Raw genomic sequence first — 25,967 nt, 5'->3', positions numbered from 1 at the left:
AAAAAGCCCACAGCTTTCTGCTGCCTGTGACTTTCCATTGCATTGCACTAGGCTGGATGCTGCAGGAGAGGAAATTACTCATCACTCTGCCACCCTTGCAGGCTAGTCTTGGCCTTGGTGAGCTGTCATGCTCTCAGCCTTACACTCTGCAATGCCCTAAGCAGATGTAGAGGCAAGTTCTGCCTTTTCCTCAGTTTCCTCATCTTTTCTTCCCTCCACTGGGCTTGGAGAATGAAGGAGAGTCAGTGCAGCAGCCACGACCTGGCGCCTTGCACTGGGGGAGCAGGTCACAGTTCCATGACGGCTGTAGGTGGTGCAGTTTGGGGAACTAGAGGTTGCTGCTTCTTCTCCAGAAGAAGCTGCCTTGCGTGTGCTAGAGACATGTTTCTGCAGAGACACAGCTGCATGAAAATTGGATGGTGAAGGGCTGGCAGGAGAGCCAGGGTAGACCTAGGAGGCCCTGGGCAATACATATGCTCTACAGACCTGTAAGCTTGCATCAGCATATGGCCATGTGCTGCCCAGACTGGTTCCTGCCCTGTTGATGGCTCATTTTTTGTCATGTGTATTCAGTCACACATGAAGGCAAGTGTACTTGAGTTCATGTGATGCTACAAGTCAAGAGGTCAAGGAGAACAAAACTTCTGTGAAAGCTGACCAGTGTGTTTCCGTTTCATAATCCCATCACCACCCCACTGACAGCATACATAAGCCAGCAACTTTTGGAGACAGCAGTGTCCTGGGGCTATACAGAAACATGGTCCTTCTGCCCAAAGCCGCAGCATGTCTTTTAACCTTTGCTTGCCACCAAGCACTTGTGGAGCTCTGCTTCCTGATCTAATCTCCATCCAGAATTGCATGGAAGTGGCATGAGTAAGAAAAGGACCTTACAAATTCTGTGGTGGCTCTTGGGGGCCTGGTCTCCCCACGTGCTGTGGAGCTCATGCTTTTTCATGCGTGCTTTTTTTTTTTTTTATGAGCAAAATAAGCAGGTAGCTGCTGAGGGAGCAGAAAGTGATCAATTAGCTCTCAGCCCTTGGCTTCGCAGTCGATCGGGAAGTTTGAGTTGTGATCAATCAAATCCAGACAGGCTGCAGGCGTGAGGCTGCGGCTTGTTAAAGAGGAAGCTGTGCGGGGGGATGGCTGCGAGAGGGGCTATTGATTGCAGCAGTTGAGGGTAACAGGAGGCATACAAAGGAGATACAGGCTGTATCCCTGTATGCTGTCAGCAGGATATTGCAAGCGAGAGAAAGTGGGTCAGAAGGTGGGATGAGCATAGAAGATGGCACAGTGGCTTCAGAGCCGTGATCCTGCCACAAGGCCTTGCTGCTCACTTAGGGGATAGGATGGACCTCCCTCAGTCCTTCTCCAAAGCTTGGTCACTTAGTGTTAACCTCCCTGTTAGAGCATGTTGGCCCACTCCTAAAGTTCATAATGCATAGAAGTCAAAGCTACAGAGGCAGGGTTGGTTCCTGCCTGCCATTATCCTCATGGAGAACTGGGTGTCCTGGTCCCTGGTGGACGAGCCATTTCTCAGGCCAGGTTCTTTATTGCACAGCTTTTGGCTTTGTAGCTCTTCAGTGTAAAGCTTCATTCATAGAGACACTTAATTTCTGGTGCCAGGTAGCAGATCGGCACTGTGCTGATGCTTTTCTCCCAATTGCTGTTCCCAGGAAAGAGTCTGCTCTGAGACAAATGTTTTTCTGAGGGCATATTTAATCTGAAACTCTTAGTATCTATTGCTCCTTTTTGGTTTCTGCTCCTTCTTGTTTTTCCCAGGGACATGGAAGAAAGAGGCCTGAAGCCTCACTTTTCCAGATATGCTTTTTTGTTTTAATTTCCCTTCCACCAAGTCTTCAGTCACTTGAGGAGAAACAGAAAAATAAGGCCACAAAAACCTGCAGGAGGAAGAAAGTACAGCACTTCTGCACTGGCTTTTATCTTATACATAGAGATACAGCTTTGCCTTTTCTGTGTTCACTTAGCAGGGGTATGCTCATTGAAATCGGAGGGTTTCTGTAACTTGCATCAGGGTTTCTCTCTTCTTTATAAGTGCACAGATAGATAAATACACTATCTGACAGGATTTTGCCCGGTAAAAAGGCAAAATGATGCAGAACTTCACCCCCAGCAGGCAGGACTGTGTGTTTAAATAATCCTGGCTCAGCTGGCTTCTGGGGAGATGAACGTACTGGGTTGCAGATGAGCGCGGATCCTTTAGACTTTGTCCCTTCAGTGTCTGATTTAAAACTTGGCATTTAGGCACAGTGTATGGTAGGACCAAGTTGGCTTTTGGGGTGTAATAAGGGTGTCTGCAAATTGGTTTGGCTCTACCAGTTGCTGGAGGAGACAGTTCCTCTGGAATGAGTGTGAGATCAGTAGAGACAATTCTGTGCTGTACAGACCTTGATGCAAGTGAAGAACCAAACAAGTGGTGACCACATCTGTTCTCTGGAAAATTTTCATCGCTTGATTTGTTTTATTTATATATATATATATATATATATAAAAAAAATACATTAACTCTGACTTGATAGGGCTCTGTTGTCTGAATTTGCTGATAGAAGAGTCTTTTCTAATTCTTTTGATTTGCTGCTTTGCTTTATGAGTTTACAAAAGTTTGAGATTTATATGCCAAATCAAAGCTCTTTTATATGCCAGTATAAATTTCTGCTTATTTCACTGAATTTGGTTTCAGGATTATCATTGTAAAGCATGAAAAACTAACTGAACTAACTGAAAAAAAGAACTTACTGGAGCATGCTGTCTGCAACATTTCATTTACAAAGTCATTTGTGAGAAGAAGAGTTCAGAGGGGTGAGGTTTTAAGATCTCAATGGCTGTTTTAAAGGGCTGTTATGGAAGTTAACAGCAGGAGTTATGCAGGTTTTAAAGCTCTTATTCTATGTACAGGTTGTGCTGGAGCATCAGGAGGTTTTTCTTTAAAAGCAGCTGTTGAATACAGCTGCATTGGCTGGGTCACTGACTAAAGGTATCCTCCATCATGCACAACGGCTCTTAGGCACAGGTCTCTCAGCAACGTATGTTGTGAAAAACATTCTTAAGCAGTTCTGGGGTGTTGCGCCCACCCAAAGGGTGAGGGGGGAAGAAACCTCAACTGATGAGTATTTGTATAGAATTGCATGTTGGGTTTCATGTGCTGTAGATCCCAGAGCACTGGCTTGCTCGTTACATGAGCTGTGCTGATGTACATATGTCACTTCTTCCGTAGCAGCCTAATCATATGATGGTTTGGGTTGGAAGGGACCTTAAAGCTCACCCAGTTCCAACTCTTGCCACGGGCAGGGACACCTTCCACTAGAGCAGGTTGCTCCAAGCCCCGTCCAGCCTGGCCTTGAACACTGCCAGGGATGGGGCAGCCACAGCTTCTCTGGGCAACCTGTGCCAGGGCCTCACCACCCTCACAGGGAAGAACTTCTTCCTAATGTCTAATCTAAATCTCCCCTCTGTCAGTTTAAAGCCATTCCCCCTTGTCCGGTCACTACTCGCCCTTGTCAAAAAGTCCCTCCGCAGCTTTCAGTGCATGCTCAGGAAGGGATTTTTTTCCCCTCCTTATCTTGGCTCATGAAGTTCATTCCTTGAGCCCATTTGGCATTTATGCCTGCAAAACTGGCCTGGTTACACATGTGTTTGCAAAAAGTCCATCCCAGTTTCATGCTCATAAACATAGAATCATAGAATTTAGGTTGGAAAAGACCTTTAAGATCACCCAGTCTAACCGTAGACCTAACACTGCCAGGTCCACCATTAAACCACATCCCTAAGTGCCACATCTACATAGACGCATAGTCTTAAATGGCTACTTTTTGACTACCCTGTGTGATGCATCCTTTGGATAACTTGAGTGGAAAATGCCATGAGAGTAGGGTTCAGACATGAACCTGAAGTGCCTGAAGTGTCACCAAAATTTAGCTACTCTTTTGTGTAGATCTGAAATATGGATCCTATTTCCAGAGAAGTTCTATGTGCACAAAGTCAAATGTTCTGTAGTGTCTAGAGGAAACTGTAAGGATGAGGTTGAGATGATCTGAGGAAACCTGTAATATTTCAACTGCTCTCTCTTTGCATTTGAATCCATCTCTGCCAAGCCTGCAGGCTGTTTGACAGAGCTATCAGCATGCATACGTTTGTATTCTCACTGTTAAAACAATCTCATTTGCTTTGCTGTTGTTTTTAACACTACCCCAGCGCTGGCCTCTGAAGCTTTTTGAAAATAACATTTACAATAATATTTTTAACAGTTCCGTAGTACACAAAACTCCAGCGCCCTGGCAGGACTCCCGGAAACTTGCTGAAAGTTAATGTGGTCAGCTCTTAAAAAGGAGAGATTTTTTCCGCTTGACTCTTGCTTGTTAAACTCTTTGAGCCCAACATGTTGTTCCCTGCTGCTTGAAAAAACAAGGAAAGTCCCAATTTTAGCAATGCTAGTTTGAGTATTTCCAGCTGAGCCGTATTTCAGGGGCAAGTGTGGCTTATTATTATTTTTTTTCAGTGGTGTGTCCTTACACCTTCAAACCAGAGTGTTAAGTGGTGCTCAGGCAGGAATGAGTAGGTGCTGCTTTCCTTGGAAGGCTGGGAACGATAAACTGCAGAGGGAGGTGCCACTTGCTTGTGCTTGCAGTAGTGGCAAGACATCCTGACTTGGAGGCCATGTTTTATGTTGGATGCTGAGCCTCTGTAGAGTAAGAAAAGCCCTTTCTGTAGTAGGTGATACTGTAAATTTCATTCCAGACCAATAGTAGGCTGCTGATGACGCCCAGCTCTTGATGCTGGACTGCACTCCTCACACTTTCCTAACCCCCATCCTACGTCTTTCCTCTCAGTAAGTCTCTTGCAACCACTTTTCTCTTCCCTGACACCCAGAGAAAATTTGTTCTTCTCCATCCTCTTCTACCCAGCTTTGCTTTCTGCAACTTAGATGCACAGAAGCTGGAGTCATGTCTAGCTAGGAAGAATGTTACTGTTGTCCTACTTGAATTTAGTCTTACTTAATCCCTTCCTAGCCAGGAGTATGGGAAGAAAAGGGAAGAGCTGAGATTATTTTTTAAAATAGATATTCGTACTCTGCAGTCATGTAGCCGTAATGAAGTCAAGCCTTTTCAGTTGCAGAACTGAATTCAGCTTGATCAAATCAAACCTGCTTTTATTCTAGATGAGAGAGAGCATCTATACTGCAGGTTAAGTAACCTCCAGCAGTTTCCCGAGCAGACAGGAGCAGCTGAAGTCTCTTGCATGCACAATACAAACCTGGAATATAAGTACTGCATCGCCCAACATCCCTGGGAGATGACACATTGCTGACCTCTTACTTTCATTGCTTGGTAGGACGTGTTTGTACACAGCAGGGTTGCCAGGGCAGTAGTTTGTAGATTGACAGTGGATATTGAGAGTAGATGTACAGTAGAGGCTGGTTTTGCAAGCTGTGGGAGCAGTGGAGTGCACAGTGAGAGCCCTGGTTCAGATGCTCACTGGTTTGTGTTGTAAACTGCCAGGACTTGAAGGCTCTGATCGGGGAGTTCAGTGGGAGGAGAAGGGGGATGCTGCTTTGAAGTGCATCAGAGTAGAAAAAGGATTTTCTTTTTTTTCCTCTTACTTTTTCCCTCCCCCTCCTCCCCCCCATTTTTTAAGGGAGATAATAAAAGGCCAGAATTTGTCCTAGAAACAGGAATTTGTCCTTCTGTAACAGGAAGCTGCTGGTATGTATTTTTGGGAAGCCACGGAAATCACCGGTGTTTGCAGTCCAATTCGAAGGCTGGCTCAGTCTCAGAGTTGAAGAAACCTGCTAAAACAGAAACCCCTTTTTCTCTCATATATCTGGGGAGCTTTCCTGCACTGCGTGTGGGGGCTGGTTTGCTCAGGAGAGCTGGGCAATGGGATCTCCTGGGCTGGCTGTGGCAGAGGTGATGGTGAAGAGCATGGGGTTGGGCTCTGCTGGGGGAAAGGTCACCTGTTTTTTCCAGGGCTCATTTGCTCTGTTCCTGTAGGTGCATGCTTTTGTAACTAGATATAGATTGCAAAGATCTGGAAGGTCTCCACAGAGCCACTGGAAAAGGCTGATACACTGATAGGAGAGTTAACCTGGGCTATCCCAGGAATTTAGGGCTAATCCAGGCTATCTGCATGTGGCCCTCGGAGCAAACTCTACACGCAGCTTAATTGCTGGAAGAGTTGCATCAATTTGGAAAGCAAAAGCACTGGAGATTTGCACAGCTTCCTGCTCTTGTTATAATCATGTGGAATTTTACACTGCTTGCTTGGTGGTTTTCTGCTCTCTCTCGATTCAGTGTTGCAGAGACTGACTGGTTCCTTCTCAAGATAGGATTTTTAACCTTTCCAAGCCCGTTGGTTACTTCCTTGCCTCCTCTTTTGTCTCGAAAATGGACAGATCAGGGTCCTCGGCAGCTGTGGGCTCTTAGGCTAAATGGTGCTGTCCTGAGAGGAAGCTGCAGGAGCAAAAGGAACAACGCACTTTGGGGCACATGAACGTCTCCGCCTCTGCTGCTTTCTTATCGCTTTCCCTTCCTGCTTGTCTCTCTCAAAATAGGCTGGATAAATATCCTCCTGCTTGCCAGCACCAAGGCATTGGAGCTGCAGAAAATCGTTTTAATCCATGCTTGAGATTATTCCTGGTTCAATTCAGATTTGTTATTGTGTTTAAATTGATTTGACTGAGCTGCGAGATTTCCAAAGTGCCTTTTCCTACTGCTTCTGCCAAATGCATGGTAACACCCCAGAATTCATGTCGGTGTCCTGGCACGCACAGCTCTCATTGACTTTGGGGCCATGTTGCTTGCAGTGACTGCAGGACAGGAATGTCTTGCTCTCTCTGTGCGTGTCTGATGAAGTACTTTAGATGTCTCTCCATTTATTTGTGCCATCACACAGGTTTACGACCAAGAAATCTGTGTGCTTATCAGCCAGCTGAAGTGGACTGGTCTTTGCTGATGGCTTCTATCATACTGCTCTTTAAAAGGTGCCCACCTTTAGGTGGGTTATGCCTTTGTTCAGTCTAAAATGAGGTTTTTCACAAGTGAGCAAGACTGGCTCCAGCAGGCTCAGGCTTACACTCTAAGTTTCTTGGTGAGAATAAACAAAACCAAAACAAATCCTTGCTGGGCACATGTTGCTAAATGCAGGATGCCAGGTGACTGAGCCCACTTCTGTATTGGTTTTGGGCAGGTTAATGGATAGCCATGAGAAGCACTTGGCAACAGGCAGAAACTCAGAGGGCTGTTAGGGACATGCCTGCCATGAGGGTTGTAGGGGACATACATTGCTGGTGAGAGCTGCCTACACTAGGGTTTTTTTTCCCCATGCAGTCAAAGGAAAGCTGGTCCAGCCTTGAGGAACCTTGGCTAGAATTTGGAAGGCCTGAATTTAGGTTTTTGCTTTGATACAGGCTGCCTCTGGGACTGAATTTCCATGTCCTGCTGTCTGTCTGTTCCCCAAGTTATCCCATAGGGATGCTGCAAAATGTAATGCATTAAAGAGATGGCACTGCTTTAGGGTTAGTACATTTAAGTACATTAAATACTGTAAAAATGCATTAGAAGTATAACATATCAAAGATGGTCTGCTCTTAACAAAAAGAGACCTATGGCACAAGTGTAAGTAAGTTGTTTACTCCAAGATTTTAAAACCACAAAGGTACTGGGTTCATAGTGTATTATCTTTGGGGTGTGTAGAGAAGGGCCTCAGTTGAGGCCTCATGACCTCAATTCCTAACTAAAAGGCCAGCCCAGGTGATGGTGGGGAAATGCTTTGTGAAAAATGATCCTGTTCTGTCTCTGTCTCCATGTCAAAATTAATCTGTAACCTTTGTGTATGTTTGTTATTACAGGGTGGATGCTTGAGAGTGGAGGATAAGGTACAAGTGTCTGGGACCAGTGGAATGGAGGCCTGATGTAGATGGAAAGATGGGTAAGAACTGGATTCCTGTGAAGCAATTGATTTTCCTGCAGCCTGCTAATTTTTGTGGGAGCTACCAAGCATGACAACAGATTGGGAAACATTGCCAAGATGGTCTGGCTGGATATTACATTGTATTCTAATTTTCTTTTTTTTTGCCTTTTAGTAGTGCCAAAATTGGACAAATTCTTTTCTTATTGTCAGGGTGGTTTGGTGGGTCATGTTCTAGGTGGAGCCTCTTCCGAAGTCTGCCTTGTATTTCTGGGTAGAGCATCTTCATTCCCTGTATCTCTTCTCCCAAGGAAGCTTCTGTTTCAAACAGAGCCTGAGTGTGTTGCTTTTCTAATGGGTGATGCAGATTACTTGCACATTCTCCCTCTTGCACTGGAATAGTTGTGTGTCAGGTGCTCTGTGGCACTGAGGGAGACTTTTTAAAGAAAGTGGAAATTACTTACAGTTCTGGAGGTACAGAATGACCTTGATCTTATTTCTACTACTAAAAAGAAGTCCTAAATTTGGAGCACTTCGAAGTGCTGAACTCCCTCGTTTTGAGCATGTGAATAATCAGATTGGTGGTGTTCTCACATGAGCAGGTGATAAGTGTGAAAGTCCCAGCCCACCTCAGCTTCTCATGCCATTGGCCATCAAACTCACCACATTACTTTTGCAAAATCATGCTTTACTTGCAGGCAAATGTCCATGCTGTGCTACTGTGCTTGTAACCTGTCACACAGGTGGGTACAGCAGGAGGGTCTTCCTGGTGTCTTCCCATCCCTGCTAAAGGGCTTTCCAGGAGACACATGCCTTACTGACAGCAGCACTGCTAGGTTTGGGATTCAGCCAGTGTTTCATGCATTTAGGAGCATGGCAAAGTGTGAGAAAGCTCTTTACAGAATGAACACTGACCACAAAAACAATTCCAAAGTGGTCTACAAGCCATTTTGCCAGCTAGTAGCAGTTCCAGCAACTGTAGGGTTTTCTGCTCCTTTTCTTTAATTTTGCTGAAAAGAGAAAGCTCAGCAGATTGAAGAACAAGGCCAGGTTCTACCTCACATGGATGTCAGTGCTCGATGACCATGTGGAGCTAGTTGAGCTTGGATTGTCCTGTTTCCTTCACCAGAAGAAGCAGGTTCCAGAGGAGCCTAAATTTATCTCCTGAAATGGTTTCCTGACCTGGTGACCCAAGAAAGGAGAAGAGATCTTGAAGGAGTCCTGGTTGAAGCTGAGCATTTCACTTAAAAGTTGGCAGCATTGCCAATGCAGTATTTTATTTATTTTTAAGAAGGAAAGTTCAGACTTGCTTTGAGCAGGGAATGAGTTGCTGGCCGCAGTCCAGCTCTCAACAGAGAGTCAATTTGTTGGCGACTTTTACAGAGAGTGTGGTTGGTACAAATTGCACGAGGTACCTTCAAACTGTCAACTGTAAACATAATATGCGTACACTGAGGAAGCAGTAATTTGTGGGAGTACTGTAGTGAAGAGAGCACCTTTTTGCAAGGCACTGTAACTGTGTTTGGGGAAGGTAAGCTGCATTAGTAGGGGTCATATGCAGATCTGCAGTCCTGCTTACACTCATGTGTGAGTGGAAGGTGCTGTGCATGTCCCCTTCCCCCGATGTTGTTGCTCAGAGCATTACTGTAGCTTGTCACTAACAGCATCAATGCCTGTGTAGGGACCAGTTAGCTCTGCCAGGCTGCATTCAGAAATGATCGTAGTGTGGTCCTGAGTCTGATCTCTGGATTGACTGTTGGGGCGAGATGAAGTGATGTGTCTCCTGATCAGTGTTAGCAAGAGGTCTTTGTTAAAGGATTGTTGCAACAACTTTGCTGACATACAGAAAATGAGGCTAAATTTTGAGGTTTTATTAAACACACCTCCCCCCCCCTTTTACATGTGTTTGTTTCCTCTATACATTGGGATGAGGGAACATTTTCAAGGGAAGAGCAGGGAATTTGCAGTCCTGTCATAGATTCCATTCTGGTAGACCACAAAGGTGGTGTGTTAGATGAAGTGATCTCTGATGGTCCATTCCAGGTCTTTCTTCCTAGGATTCTATTTATAGTCTGTGCAGTGTCTCAGAGTTCAGCATAGGTCTGTTTATTCCTGGACATGCTCTAGGGAAGCTGCAAGACCATGTAGAGACCACAGGAAGGGAAGTGGGGACTTCTTCTGTTGCTTTAGGCTGCACCTCTGATATAGTAGTTTGGTTGTGTCATGCAGTGCAGTCGTGCTTGGACTAGCCCTCTGCAGCCCCTGGCATCCTGGTGCTGCAGGTAGGCTGCTCTGCTGTTGCAGGTCCAAGACAATATCTCCACATATGCCAGCTTGTGGCAAGCCTGAGCAGAGGTCCTTAGCACTGGGTCATCTTATCTTGTATAGACATTGCCATGACCATGTCTCTTTTAACCCTTATTAATTCTTTTAGTGCTGTTTGCGAAGGACTTGGACATACCTCTGCAGGATGTATCAGAGGGCTTAATTTTGGAGGGAAGAGCAACTGGATATAGCATAGGATCTAGGAACAGAATTGTTCTGGTTTTGCTTCATGCTTTGCTCTCCAATAAATCACTTGGGTTCCCATTTAGTGTTGTCCTAAAACAGGATGTCTCCATCTCTCTAACCTGTTCAGCATATGTACGTATCACTCAAAGGTTTAGGTCTTTAGTACTTTTTGGGGGCAAGTGTGACTTTTCTTTTAGCAGAAAGGTAATCTGAGGCGTGGGAAATAGGAGAATGATGCTTACTTCCAGTATTGTCTTGACAGAGTGTGTGTGTTTGGAGAAGACAACCACAGGCTGGGCTGGCAGAAGGCACAGCGGCTTGCTGAAGGAGGATGGGTCTGTTTGCACAGCCATTTGCAATGGCCAAATGGCCATTTAACCCATTCCGTGTTTTTTGGGGGGCTGTTGAAAAGGAGAGAACTGCCCTGGTTGGTGGGGGAGAACCGGCCAACTCTCCCTATGCCCACGCTTACAAGCCTTAACGTCTTAGCTCTCCCATGCCTTGTTTTCATCAATCCTCCATCTACAGCAGTGATTTTGCTCTTCACTTGCTCTTTGCTCTTAACTTACTCTTTGCTTGTTGAGAGCTATTAAAAAAGTAATTCAGGTCGAATTACAGCAGTTTATCTTATACTAAGGAACACCAGGCTTTCTAGCTCAGGATTTGTTATTTTTGAGGGGTGTCTGAGTTCAGAGGTCTCCATGTCTCCTTCTCCCTTTCCTGGCACCATGCCTATTGCACCCAGGGCTCCTGTTTAGGGTCATGCCAGGTGCTTTGGGCAGCTAAGGAATGTGGGACTGGACCTGCATTTCTGGATTTGGGATGTTGCATCTGTTGCTGCAGCAACATGTTAGGAGTTCACAGGCTCTGGCTGTGGCTTTGAGCACTGGAAGTAGCTGGGCTGGGAGGGAGAAAGAGGTCTTTATGAGCCCACAAATAACCTTCAGAGGTATCGGAGGCAATCAGGGAAAATAACTTGCCAGCTATGTTTCTTGCTGGGTAAACAATTTTCTCCTTTCAAGTATGCTCGAGAGAGAGGTATGGGTTGTTGGGAAGAGGTAATATCTTTCATTAGCCCAAACTGATAGAGGTGGAAAATAACAGGCTGCCTTTTAGTTGCATAAGCCCTTTTTCAGAAGGAGCAAATTTTAAATTTAGCAGGAAAATAAGCTGGAAAAATTGCCCCAGGCTTAATTATGTTAATCCATTGAAGGAAAGGGTAGCTAGTGTCTGTGGACTTAAGGGCAGACTTAGCAAAAAAGCTGTGAAAGTTTGTTGTGGGATGAGAGAGAGAAACCAGTACCTGGTATCTTTGAAGCAGTGAGGAGTTTTGCAGGCAGATACTGTAGGGGGAAAAAAGCATCATGCCAGAAAACCAGAAAGCATTTTTATTTTATTTTATGTTATTACTTTTTATTTTTTTAAATTTTTTTTAATTTCTCAGCAGAGCTACAAACATACAAAATTTTCTCAAATATGGCTAATTTTTCTTTTTAAGGGTCTAGCCCCTGCTTGCAGCTCTCACAGACCAATGTTAATCTGCAAAAACAATTAAGAAATAACAGGTTTGAACAAGAGCAGTGTTAGGTTTATGGTTAGGCTCAGTGGGTCTTTTCCAACCTAAACGATTCTATGATTCCAAGAGTCAGAGATGTAGCATGGCTTATCTTGCAGCATTCTGTGTTTTTATAGGGAAGCCCTGACTCTGGCTGCTGTATTCCTGTCTCTGCCTCCCGTCTTCCTCAGGGTGGAAATTGGGAGCCACCCAGAGTTGGAACCTGTTCAGGGCTGGGAAGCCTTTGGCAGCTGGAATGGTCAAGGCTGGGTTAAGTTTCTCTTTGGTGCTGTGTAGGGTTAATGCTTGCTCTTTGGCTGACAGAGACTTGCTTATTTAATCTTTGCTGTGCTTTAGATATGTTTATGAGCTTAGGTAGCAGGGTGCCAAGGTGCGCTCTCATTGTTCCCTGTATGCCTTGAATGGGCTTGCAAACACCTGCCTACTCCACAGCCAAATTTAGAGGTGCTTGGAGGCAAAGAGGCTAACCCAGTTACACCTTCATTAGCCAACAAAACACGTTGTGGCCCATGCTTTGGCACTGCATGCATGGGTATGGCCAAATTCCTCCCCTGTAATGGCATGGCCTCATCTGCTTCCCTTACAGGAAGCAGCCCGGCGTAGAGGGGCTGACTGGGGGCCCTTGAGGCGACATGGACGAAGCAGGCAGCAAGCTGGCTATTAGCTATGGAAGGTCACAGGACAGGGCTTGGGTGCTGGCCTTGCTTAGTTGACTAAGTGTAAAAATAGTCTAAGGAGCGTAGAGCTCATCAGAACCCCTCCTGTGAGTCCCAGCCCTGCGTGGTGTGCTCAGGACTGGAGACTGATTCAGGGTTAAGCAGCAAGCTGCCACTCTTTTGGCAGCAAAATGGCACCTGCTGAGGGACAGAGAAGCATTTGAGGGTGTCTTCTCGGAGAGATGGTGGGTATGACTGGCACAACAGGGTCCTGTCCTGTCCCGCATGGTCTGGGGATGTGGCTGGGCTTCTGCAGCCCACTGCGACCGGGGCTGCCATGGTGGCTGGGACTGGGCTGACAGGGTGCAGGGTCAGTCAGTAAGTGCAGGAGAAGCACTGAAACCCTTTGTATCACTAAAAACTGGTGTGGTTTTTTTTCACTATTGAACCAGCACATCTCCTGTTTTCCCCAACTCTGCCTTCCTCAGCAAATCTTCCCCCCCATCAATTGCCACCCAAATTTAATCCAGGTGTTTGCTCCATTAGCTGAGGACGGTTGAAGGGTGTGTGGGGCCATGACTGGACCCCCCCACAGGTTATTACAGGGCCCAGCAACACTGCTGCTGGAGGAGGAGTGCTGGGAGAAGCAGCAAGGCTGCGCTTTGTGCCGAAATCCAGCTGTCAGGATACTGCATGGGCTGTATCTGGGGAATAATGGCTTCTCTGACACCCTCCGCACGTGCGGGGATGTATGGGGGACATGTGGTGATGGGTGTGCGCAGGTATGGGGCCATGGAGGAGGGCAGTGTGTTGCAGAGCATGGGAAGGCTCTGCCAGTGGCTCTGACCCTGTGGAATTTTACTGTGCGCGGTGCTGTCAGAGGGATGGCTATTTTGGGAGTGGAGGGTTGTGGTGAACCACAAATGTAACCCAGCTTTCCCTCCTGGCTGAGCTAAACCAAACACCTTTTGGATCCTGAGTTCTTTTCCATTGCAAAAGACCCTGCTAAACCTCTGGGACGAGGCTACATCAGTATCATGCCACAGCATTTTGTGTGTTCATCAAGTGAAACTTCTTGTATGATTTGTGGCTTAACTGGTGAAACTTTCACGTAAGTGATGAAAATTGCCATTCAATGCCCTTGAAAGGTTTTGGTGTTTGGAAGGTACAGATCACTATGTTTTAAGAGCACTGCTGTCACCTTACCTAAGCTGAGGCGCAGTCCCAGTAGTGTTACCTTTTGGTTTTCCCTGGAAAATCTTGGAAATCCCTCTGAGTTTTGGAAATTCAGAGGGCAGTTCAAGTTCTTGCTTATATCATACCCTGGATCTCAAATATGTTATGATATACTCATTTATTTGCCAGCTTATTCTCTTTTGCTGCTGTTCTCAATGTTCTTATAGACCTGTTAAAGAGCTCAATCACTTACATTACATTGGAGGTGTTTGCTTTTTTCCATACATGAATATTTTGGGGACTGCCTGGGTCCTGTCATTGTGGTGGTCGGAATCAGTTATGTGTGTGTCCCCTTTTGCAAGGGTATATAAAGAGGAGGGATGGTTTTGATCTAAACAGGTTCTCTGATCTGTGGACTGTGCAAATTTACAAACAGTTGTATGGGTCACCTGAGGGATAGCATGGTGTAGAGGTGGAATAGGAGTCTGTTATCATGATCTGTGGGTTTGGTTTTGCTTCCTTCCACAAAGCATTTACTGGTTGTGCTATAAAAGCAAAATTCAAAATCTAAACCAATGTAATTTATGGAGAGGAAGCGTTTTCCACGGATTTGTCAGGTAAAGGACTAATAATCTTCTGTACCTATTAGATGGTGCGCTCTTTAGCATCATAATTCCCTAGTGAGGCAAAACATGCTTTCAGGAAACCTCACAGCATTAGTTATCTGTGCGAATTTGTGAGTCCCAAGCTTAAGACGTCAGTGAGCAAACTCCTGCCAAGAAATCCTGCGTATCAGAAGGGTCTTCCCTCACTTCCTCATGTATAATTGCTCTGTTCGACCTGCTGAGCTGCGCCCTGCCCTGGAGTTGTACACAGGGTGACCTTGCCATCCCTTGGGTGGGGTTGCAGGAGGGTGAACGGCAGCAGGATCCAGCTGCTGGACAGCCTTTGCTGACTTGCACAGGGAATGTGCTCCGCTGGTGTGGCTGCTGCAGTGCACACTGATCTGGACTGGGGGAGGGTGGTTGGATAGTTTTTCTTGTTATCAGATCCTGGACACTGCACCAGACAGTGGCAAAGTGATTTGTGTGTGTGGGATTAGTTTACGTAGAGGTTTATCTACGTTTTTCACTAGGTGGATGCATGCAGCTTACTGCATGTTTTGCCATAGGTCATTCACGGACAGCCCTTCTAAGGGGGATAAGTTGCAAAACAGCACTTGTATCTGCTTGTGAGTGTCTGGGTCCCTTCACTTGCTTAGGGCCTTTTGTTACAGCCCAAGTCAGGCTCTTGAGCTTCAAGCTCACTGGTCTCCTTCTTAGTATTGACTGGGACAGTTACATGTGGCAGTGTTTACTTACCAATTGATCCTTTCTGCCATTTAGAATCATAGTATCATTTAGGCTGGAAAAGTCCCTTAAGATCATCAAGTCCGTGCTGTTTTGGTGCCTCTGCCTGTGGTATTTTGTGTATGGCCTGAATCCTAGTGGCAGTACTTGTTTGTTGATGGTATTTACAGGTACTGAAGAAACCCGTAAGTACTGGATCTCTCTGTATCTATCTCCAAGCTTTTATTTTATTTTTTTTTTTTTTTCCCTCTCTGGCTTATAGAAGAAAGGCAGCATTTGTCTTCACAAGCAAGTTCTTTGACATCTGTTTTCATGTAGGTTAGTGTCATCTAGTTCCCTGGACAAGGAAAGCAATGTCCTGGCTAGTCCTGGCTGCAGACTTGGGTAGTCTTGAGCAAGACTTTTGTCTGTCTCCAATTCCCGTCCCATCAAAGGAGACTTAAACCCAGCTCATTTTTCTTCCCATGTGGCAGTTTAGATGAAAGTCCATCAGGACAGGGACTGCTCTTTGCAGGCACTGAGTGATGCTGAGGTAGTGAGTCTTGGCTTTCAGCTGAGCCTCTTGGCTCTTTCTTGGCTCTTCAGAAAATGGTAGATGTTGTATACCAGTTGATCCAAAAACTGTGTGTTTTCAAAAAAAGAGAGAAAGGCTGATGTCCTTTGCAGGCCAAAGTTAAGATTGTCAGTGTCATAGTCATGTGGTTCCATATTTCTTTTCACTATGTTTTATTACATTTCAATATTTTTGTCACTACGTGTTCAAATCCTGGCCTTTTGAAAGGGCTTTTACTGAAGGCGGCAATGTTTCTGTGAGGCTTCCCATCATCTCTTCATCCCCTCTCAGCCTTCACAGAACTCGTCCCTGTGTGCGGGGATATCCCCAGTGGTTGCATCACCTTCTAGAGAGGTGGATGCTAGCAGTGGAGGGTGTTGTTGGAATTTACACACGCATGACAACTGAACTGGGCTATCAACATCACAGTTGTGAAAAGCACAGTGGGATCTTCAGTGACCACAAGTGGTCAAGTCTGCAGTTTTATACTGGATCCAAGCAGAAGTGTATGTGACAGTGTATGGCCCCTTAGCTACATGTTCCAGCCTTGCTCAGTAGTGACTCAGAGGATAATATTCTTCCCTTCTGCAACGCCCACGATTTTTCCCCAACTTTTCCCAGCCCTAGCACTGCCTGGTGTGTGCAAGGGGCCAAAATCAGAACTTGCCATGTTTTACAAGACTCTGTTCTACTTCTGCAGGCTTTTCTGTGCTCTTCATCCAGCTGGTGCTTTTTTATTTTCAGTGTTGATGGAAGCAGCTTCATGGAACTACCATAAGCTGCCTCTTAGTAATGACCTATTAGTGAAGCCAACAACAACAGCACTGTCTAGACCATCTGAACACAGCTAAATTATTCCTTTGTCCCTTCTTCGTTTGCTTTCTCTCCTGACTGTTGGAATTGTTTTGGGTGGTCCTTTTTGACCTTCAAGCTTGCTATTTCTCCCTTGCTTTTTTTTCTTCTTGTGCTGCAGTACTGTGCTAAGACTGAAACTCCAGGTTCCTCTCTCCCGCACACATGCTGGAGCTGAAGCCATGTAGCAGCAGCGGAAATGTCTATCTGAAGGGCGGAGAGATGTGTCATCTTGTGGCTTTCTGATTTCACTTCGTAGTGGATTTTGCTACGTGTGGAGTGCTCTGGGTTCTCATCGGTAGTGCCTGGGACTTGTGAGTCTTAATGTCTTACAGAACTGAAAATTTGAGAGAAGGAGGTATTTTGGTTTTGATGCAAAATCCTGCCAAAATGGATCAGTGTACTGTAATGAAAGTATAAAACCAACCCTCCCATGTCTACCGTAGCTCCACTGGTCATTGGTGCCTTGGAGTGCTCTTGGCTTACTTCTGTGTTCCTCTCCTCTTTGTGACTATGGATAGTTCCCCCCCACCCCCAAAACCCTTGTGAAATTAGTATCTTTGAAACCTCTATTATATTTGGTTGGAAGTAGTCCTTGGTTGGACGGGCTGGCAGTATGACTGAATGAGTTTGTTGCAGGAAGCTGATTTTAAAAAGCACAAAATTGGGGTGGTGCTGGTGGGAAGTAGGGAAGAAAGAAACAAGTTTCCTACTAAGGGAAATAGCTGGAAATAAAGAGCAGAGAGTGGAAGAAAGCCACTCTGGGGACAAAGCGACAGTGCTAAACAATTGATTTTTATGTTTTATTCCTGCTGTCTGTGTGATCAGCTCTTTTTTGTCCTGGTCTTCCATGTTAGAAATATTGCTGTTTACATGTTGTGCGGGGGAGAGGCTTTGTACAATTCATCCTGTTAACCTACAATACCTTATGTGAATTTGTACAAAACAGTGCAAGAGTGAAGTTGCAGTCTCCTGTGACTACTGTCCATATGAGTGACCGAGTAAAGAAGGTTGTTCAGGAGCAAGAACCTGCTCATGTTGCACAAACTCAGTGGTTTCCATGAGTCAAGTCCATCCGAGCTCTGCGGATACTTCATTGGTGGTGTGCAACTTGCAGCTGTTTAGTTCTGGAGCCATGGCAAAGCCTGGGAAGGTGTTTGCTGTATAATCTCAGTGCTGCCTTGACATGAGGCTGAAGCATATGTAGGTCCTGCCAGTGCTAGATCAGGAGAACCTGATCTTACATGTCTCTTGGGCATGAGATTCCTGATGATTCCCCAACATTTTCTCCCTGGGACAGCCATCCATCCTGCACCCTCTGCTTGCTCAAACCAACCCAGTGAGCGAACAGCCTGTGACACCCCTTTTGCTGGAGAGGCTTGGGAGTGGCATTTGGATTTAATTATCCAGTAAGCTTCAGTGCTTGTTTGAATTTTGACTGAACTGGCTGAGCTGGCTGCTTATTTCCATGGAACAAAGTTCTCCACCCTTCTTGGGAGTCAGCTTGGAGACCCCAAGAGCAGTAATTAAGATGGGCAAGAGCCTTAGTCTGGAAAGCATCAGTCCCTGTGAAAAGCTGTCATGGAGAGGGCTGGAAAGTGTCAGTTTTGCAACCAATGATGCAAATTGTGCTCCTGCTCGGAAGTTGCTTCAGAGCATGGTGTGGGGGTTTTTTTGCTTTGTTTTGAACAGTTGAGGCTTTTGGTCATAGTCCCTCTGAAACTGCACTTTTCTTGGACTAAAAACACACAGTTAAAAGTTGTTTAAAAGCTACTTAAGCGCATAGAAATACATTACTTCAAGGAAATAACGTATTTCTGCTTGTGTTTAAGTCATGTTCTTTCACACTCCAGCAGCAGAAAACTTTCCTGCTCATGTAGGAAGAAGTTTTCTTACCTTATTTTGTAGCAGTGATGGCATGGATGTGTATTTTGGGGTTTTTTTGACAAGTGACACTTATGTTTTATAATAAGAAGTTCTTCTGGGTGCTCTTTGATATCGGCTTTTTAGTAGGTGAACAGCCTAAATAAAAGAAATATCTTATTTTCTTAATTTTCTTCTAGTACCTGAATCGGGACAGCTACAGCCCTGTTTTACACCACTGATTCTTGGCTGATTAATTTGACTGTTTGTGAAGATGGGCTAAATTTAAGCAGTTATTGAAAGTGAGAGGATGCTTCTTGCTTTGCTATGTTGGAAGAGATGCAAAAGGGTGCTTCTGGCAGAGATCTGTAGCCTGACCTTTTGTAAGGAAATGTGGCTTCCATAGTTATGCAGATGGGGCTGCAGCACCAGGAATTTTTAAACCTGTATTTGATGGACTCAGAAGACTGTTGCAAAAAGTTTTGATGAAGTTGATGGGTAGGTAGAGGGGAGAGACTCAGTGCTTTGAGGGCAATGTAGTATAAACCAAACGTTTTGTGGACATTGGAAACCCCTTGATATTTAAGGAGAAGACAGAAGACTACGGGATATTTTCCTTCCATGCTTTGTCAATCAGTAAAACTTGTCACAAGTTAGTTTGATTACCCTAACTTGGTGGCCAGCATAAGCCCCACATGGTAAGATAGGCAGCACGGACATCCAGGCTTTCTGTACACCCAGCAGAGGTGATTTCCAGTTGCAGTGTTTCCATGTTTTGCAGGGTTGCTCACTCCCAGCTTCCTTCTGTTGAAATTACATTGCAATCTTTTGTGACTACTGTCCATATGATTGACCAAGTAACCTATCTTGTAGAAATAACACTGAAGCAGTGACCCTGAATACGCATCTCTAGTGGTAATAGTGATAGGAGCCACTTCAGCTCCAAGATCTCTATTTTTTTGCTGTCTTCAGTGCTCCTCAGGCATCCTAGCAAAAGCATGGTTCATGCTATTGCTCATCTGCATGATTAATTCTTGCGGGTACTCGTGGGATGTGGTGAGAGCTCTCTGGGATATGGTCTGCAGGGGGCTTGGGCGAGCTTTCAGGGGCTGCGAGGTCTTTATCTTGGGAGGGATGGAGGGAGCAGCTTACAGTCACTCTAGAAAACTCTGAAGCTACTCTGTCCCGGTTGGTTTACTATTATTACTACTGACCTCCAGCAGACCCTGCTGTCCCTCCTTGGGACAGCACTGAATCTTTCATATGGAGACAAGCTGAGAGAACTGGGCTTGTTCAGCCTGGAGAAAGCTCGGGGGAGACCTTAGAGCAGCTTCCAGTGCCTAAAGGAGGCTACAAGAAATCTGGAGAGCGGCTTTTTACAAGGGCATGTAGTGATAGGACAAGGGGAAATGGCTTTAAACTGACAGAGGGGAGATTTAGATTAGATATTAGAAAAAAGCTCTTCACTGTAAGGGTGAGGCGCTGGCTCAGGTTGCCCATAGAAGCTGTGGCTGCCCCATCCCTGGCAGTGTTCAAGGCCAGGTCGGACAGGGCTTGGAGCAACCTGCTCTAGTGGAAGGTGTCCCTGCCCGCGGCAGGGGCTTGGAACTGGATGAGCTTTAAGGTCCCTTCCAACCCAAACCATTCTATGATTAAGTTCTGGACTATGCTTGCAGGGCACTGGTGGGTTAACCAGAGGTGGATCTCCTCAAAGATGCTGCCAGGCATGTCCAGGGAGGTTTGGAGGTGGGAGACTGATGATGAATTGGGTGGTTTTGCTAGCAGAGCTCAGTTCTGCCACTGCTTGTTGAAGCCCTGTTTGCTGGTGACATTACAGACTGCGTTTTGTGTTAGTGAGTTCAGGAAACTTTTGTTGTCAGTCGGGCTGGAAAAAAGCAAGAGGTGAGGGGCATTTTAGAGATTGCAGCTTTGGTGGAAAATTCCTGGAGGGTGGTGTGTGGGGTTCTTGGTTTTGTGTTTGGGGTTTTTTTTAACTTGTCCCTCCCCCGTCTCTTCCCCCTCCAAAAAAAAAAAAAAAAAAAAAGGTGTTTGTTTGTTTGCCTTTTCTTCTTTTTTTGTGTTGCCTTTTTTTCCTGCTACCAAATCTGGAAAACTCTGCTTGTTCCCGGAGGTGCCTTTATCAAACAAACAAACAAAACCCAAAACAACAACAACAAAACCCTTCCCCACCCAACCCTCAAACTGTGTGAATTTTGACAAAATGTATTTAGTTTCGTTTCCCACCCTGGGTAGAACTGAAAGTTGTCTTTTTCTTGGGTGTTTTCCTGTAGCATTTCAGGTCATGCTCCCTGCCACCGCTCTGGGAAAAACATACCTGTGGGGTTTAGTGGGTAGGGAAATGTGGAAAGGAAGAGGAATTGCACTTTAATATGAATTATATTATTAATTACATATTTAATAGTGATATGGAGATACATATTTATATTGTATTTTAAATATATTTGCACACACATTGCCTACAGGAAAATGTAGGCATTTTCCTAATGCCTATTGTAGACATCAGAGCTAATTTCTGAGCTCTAAAATAGAAGTGATACTGGATTTTAAACATTTTCCCTCCACTTCTCCTTTATTTCTTTAATGAGATGGCTCTGGGTGCACAGCATGCATGAGAAGTCTTTTTCTCACATCTGTTTGCTTTTTACGGCTTCAGTCCTTATAAAACCCAGCAGGAGGACTGGGGAAAGAGATGGTGTTGTATCTGAGCAGGAGGATTCAGGACATACGTATACTTCCCTGGGGGAAGAGCTTCAGGTCCTGTCCTGTCTGATTTCATACAGCTTTTATCGTCTTTCACATCTTTCAGACTTTGAGTTAAATCTGCGTGCTGGCTTGGCATAGGGGTGGCTCTGTCCCCAGAGACACTCAGGTTTACACAAAAGGCAGTAGCTGTATTTGTATTCTTACAGTAATAACTGCATGTGCCTAATACCTGCTTGTCTTGACTGTATCATGAACATGGAGCATGTGACAGGTTCTTGCACCCTCCTAATGAGTGTGCTGTGTTCTAGGTTTTGGTAGGGTTTTTTAGTGCTTGTGGTTGGTATTTTGCAATGTAATAGTTTTAAGGTATAAGAGTATGGAACCGTAGATGTAGAAGTGTTGAAAAGGAGGAGATTGGTTTCAGATCAAATGGGTCCTTCAAAAATTCTCTAGTTACTGCAGAAATCAGATATATGGGCTCTCGGTGTGTGTCTCTTCCATGCAGCACAGTTGAGTTCGTTACCTCTTCTAATGAGTTTCTTGCCTTTGTCCCATGGTTTCTCACTGGTTCTAGTTTTCAAAATCAGTTGTGGCTCTTGAGCATTTTTAATGAAGAAGGAGGAAAGGATGAGGTAAAGAAATGTGGTGTACTCCTATCAGCTGCTGTGTGAACTTTCTTGGTCCTGAAAGGTTTTTGTCCTGTAAAGAACCACCTTATACCTCAGAAACTGGATCCAGACCCTTGGGCACTGCCTCTGGCCTATAAGTACCTCTTCAAAGGGCCCCACAGGCAGCAGACATGGGCCATGAGCTGGAAGAGGAGTGGTCACCCATGCTCAGCCACTGGCTTTTCTGAGAATCTGTCTTACCTCTGGTGAAGAAACCTGTATTTCCAAGACACGATGGGCTGGGAGGGACTGTTACGTAGTCATTGAATGTCTCTCTTAATATGAAGGCTAGACATTGTGTCTTTTGGCCCATTCAGGTTGAAAGATTGTATTTGCAGTGTTATATTTTTACTCTTCCAATGGCGAGGTTGCCTTCCGCCCTTCAGTTGTCTCCCCTTCTTTTGCAGATGAAGAAGCAGCTCTGAACTCTATTATGAAGGATTTGGCAGCACTGGGCAAATGTGGGGGGCTGCTGGACAACAACAGGAATAAAAACAGTGTTCACACCAGCAAACAGGTAAGGAAGGCATGGCTTGAGTCCATCCCAAACTCTAGTAGACCAAAGAGGTGGGCATAGTGCTTACCATGCCTGGAGAACAGAGTTTAAGTATTAGAACTGAAGTTAATAAGTGTTGCAGGAGCTCAGCATGTCAGAAATAACATAATTTTATTAAGGCATAAGATGTAGGACCTTTTTTTGAAGAGCTGAAAGGATGCTACAGGCATCCCTGTATCACAGAGGAGCAATGGAGGGACAGAGGAGAGGAGCGATACCCCAAATCATCCACAAATACAGCAGTAGAGCCTGAAACTGGTTTACATCTCAGATTCCACCCCAAGGTGCTTTTTTGCTCCTTAGTACTGAAAGTAGTAGAACTTGTTACAGGCTATGCAGCTCTAAGATTTGGATTACTCAAATGTTTTCTACTGACAGCGCTGATGAAATACAGTGTTTATTATGTGCACATCTTACTTCAGATATTTGAAAGACAGGCTGCCAACCTTTTGCTGAAGACAACAAGGCTCTTTTGGGAGGAATAATGTCATTATTATATAAAGTGTTTAAATATTAATTACTGGTGTTTATGCTCCTAAAACCAAATGTTTTGGCCCTGTTGCACATTCAGAGCTCATTTGGTGAGCAAAAACGTTGTCCCTTGAGCAATGTCAGAAATTATTCCCTGACATTGATATAATAGCTAAAGTGGATTTAATAGCCTGTTGGTGTATAGAACAAATATGTGAACACAAAAATTGCGAAGAGAGAACTAAGTTGTCAAAATAGCAAGAAAAAAAAGAAGGGGAAAAATAAGTACGAGGATTGGGAAGCTTCTGGAGAAGCATGCAAGCAAATCCATTTGGAATTCCACTTCTAGTGCTGTGGCTTAGAATAAGCCTGCAATCAAATTTGCAGTTGCTGAATGGCTAGCAGGGAAGAAGGTTGTCATTCGCATATGTATGCATAGGCATATGCATTGTCATGCGTATTTTAATGGCACTGGTGCTGCAAAAAAAGAATTCTGGATACAGAGGGGAAAAATCCTTTCCCAAATCCCTCTAGACTTCCTAGACACATGCAGACGAAAACACGTGCGCACGTAGCATGCCTGTTTTAAAGTGTGTCCTTGTGATAGCAGCTGTCCAAGTTGAATCACTGGATTTGTGTTCAGCTCATGCTGAAATAAGGCCAAGATGTTTACAGAACTGACCAGAGAAATTCTGAGCTGGCTCTGTGCAGCTGCAGGCAAAGCGGACAGTCCAGCACAGCTTCGGATGGCTCTGAGGGTAGCACTTTCTGCAAGTTGATGGGTGGGGACCATACCAAGCCATCTTGGGTTGCTTTCACAATAGCAAAGCTTTTTAGGCTTCTCTTAAATAACATATTTGTTTTCTCACAATGGGGAAAAATCCCTGCTGTCGTTTTTGGAAACTGTTGCTGTAAATGCTGCAGATGCACAGTTAACCAGATAGTCAAAACTAAGGAATATAATAATTTCATTGCCTGAATTCTGATCTACAAAAGCTTCATAAAGTTGACATCTTACAATCAAATTAGTATCCACAGCCCATCCACTCTGTATCTTCAGAGTGGAAGACACAAGAAGATATAAATGAAGATAAAAGTGAAAGATATAAATCACCAATAGAGTTATGTTGTGCTCTGATACCAGCTTTAGAGTCGTTGGCTGCCACTAACATTTAATTTTATTGTATTAGGAATCACACTTTCCTTCCCAATTATAACATTGATGCTTGGAAAAACATGGCTTTCTTTATGATTTTTCTTTTTATTCATAAGCAGAATAGATGTAGCTGCGTGCTCACTGTTACTCAGAGCTTTCTGATGGAGAAGATGCAAATAGTCAGCATCCTGCTCTCCTGGCGCGTCCAGGGTTGAGGATTCGGAGCAGCAGGCCCCATGAGACAGATGAAGGGCGTTAAGAGTGCATTGAATTGTTGCTTCACTAAATTGGACTAGCTAGAACAAGTCTGGCTCGTGGGACGTCTAGTCTGCGAGGTGGGGAGTGGCCAAAGTACATGGAATTGCTGGGGACTTGGTTCATGCTTGCAGCTCAAAAGCTTTTAATCAACTTGTTTGGGTCACTTTTAGGGGTTTTTTTCCCATTGTTTTTTAGCACAGGCATTGATGGGGGTGGGGGGAAGATTGCTCTGGAACTGCTGCTGTCATGCCTGTGATTTGTTGTTCCTTTGATACTTGGTGTTCCCTTTTGGTTTTTGTCTTTTTTTTTTGTGTGTGTGTGATCAGTTTGGCTGGTTGGGCTGAAGGATGCACTGCGCAGGCTCCCTTCTTGGAGGGTGGGTGAGGCATGGGGCATTTAGATGCTAAATTTTCCTCTTGGGAATCTCATTGTAGGTGTCTCTTACGAGGCCCTTCAACACATGCTGACATTGAAATACTTGGGTCTGGATGTTCAGTTGTTAGATTAAAAAACATCTTTTTTCTCTGGAAAAATGCTTTTCTGAGGCATGGGAATCCTTTAGTCAGTGGTCCAAATTTCCACTGAAAAACACTTTAAACAAGAATGTGTTGACTAACTAGCCTGTCCCTTTGTGGCTTGCAGCAGTTTTTCGGTCCACAGAGAAACACAACCAAAGTGCTATCTCATCCCTGTCTGCTGGAGGGGTTCCTTAATGCTCTCTTGACAGAGGTTGAAATTTGGAGCCTGCCAGATAGTATTCCTGGTAGGCCTGGGCCACACAAGAAAGGTCTGTGGTGGTGTGCGCTACACAATATTTTTTCCCCAAAATACTGTCAGTTTTGCTTCAGATCATCTTATGAAATGAACATACTTTGGCAAATTGCATAAAACAATCTGTTTGGTTTTAGTTTGCTTTCCTTACAAATTAATTTAGAACCAAGGCTGAGTTTCTGGATGTCTAATGCCTCACGGTAGAACAAGCTGTAAATGAGAACAGCAATACTTGATGCATGGTGCAAATGAGTCTCCAACCTTAGATTGCCCAGGCAGCTGGCAGCAGATATGGTGGCTGAGCTTGTATCTCCTGAGTCCTGATCAGATGTGTCAGCTTCTATGTCATGCTGCCCTTCTGCCTTGTGAGAAAACAGAGTAGAGGAATAAAGATGGGCACATGAGTCACAATCTTTAAACAGGAGCTGTTCTTTGTACATGGAGAAATGCGCAGAGGGATCATTCTGACACTATTGCTAGTGCATCCTCTGCACTGCTATTTCATTTATCACTCCATTATTCCTCATGCATCCTCTAGCTGGAAGGAGCCTTTGCAGGCAGTCTGCTGGACTGAACAAACAAAGGAGTTTGTTTATATCGGTGGCTCTGAAGAGGGGAAGGAGGAAACACCAGAATAAAGATCTGCATTGTAATTACTAAGGAAGAAAATGAGTGGGATAAGAAGAGAAACCACAAAGAATTACAAATCCCAAACAAAAGCATGGAGGAGAAAGGAGCAATTATATTAACATTTATTTTGCATCTGTCTATGTGCACGTCCATTTATTTGTATAAATAGCACTTGGCAACTCACAAGATGAAGCTGGTTGTCAGTGGTGCACTTCAGGCTAATGACAAGGCACTGGCGTGGGCTTCTATCACAGCTGATGACAGCTACCAATTCCTC

General features: G+C 44.8%; 1 protein-coding gene across 2 annotated transcripts in view; it reads left to right on the top strand.

The window, feature by feature from the left end:
• Positions 1-25,967, top strand: part of LOC115609418 (mitogen-activated protein kinase kinase kinase 3-like) — an 80,518-nt gene that overhangs the window by 14,359 nt on the left and 40,192 nt on the right. For both annotated transcript variants that reach the window (XM_030489615.2, XM_030489626.1), the window contains exons 2-3: positions 7,862-7,941; positions 22,256-22,365. In XM_030489615.2, the coding sequence (XP_030345475.1) occupies positions 7,938-7,941; positions 22,256-22,365 (114 nt within the window). In that variant the 5' untranslated portion in view covers positions 7,862-7,937. The remainder of the gene's footprint in view (positions 1-7,861; positions 7,942-22,255; positions 22,366-25,967) is intronic.

The sequence above is a fragment of the Strigops habroptila genome, chromosome 1, assembly GCF_004027225.2.
Source record: "Strigops habroptila isolate Jane chromosome 1, bStrHab1.2.pri, whole genome shotgun sequence".
Classification (NCBI taxonomy): domain Eukaryota; kingdom Metazoa; phylum Chordata; class Aves; order Psittaciformes; family Psittacidae; genus Strigops; species Strigops habroptila.
Note: the sequence above shows the minus strand (reverse complement) of the source record. Positions and strands in the feature narration are given on the sequence as shown.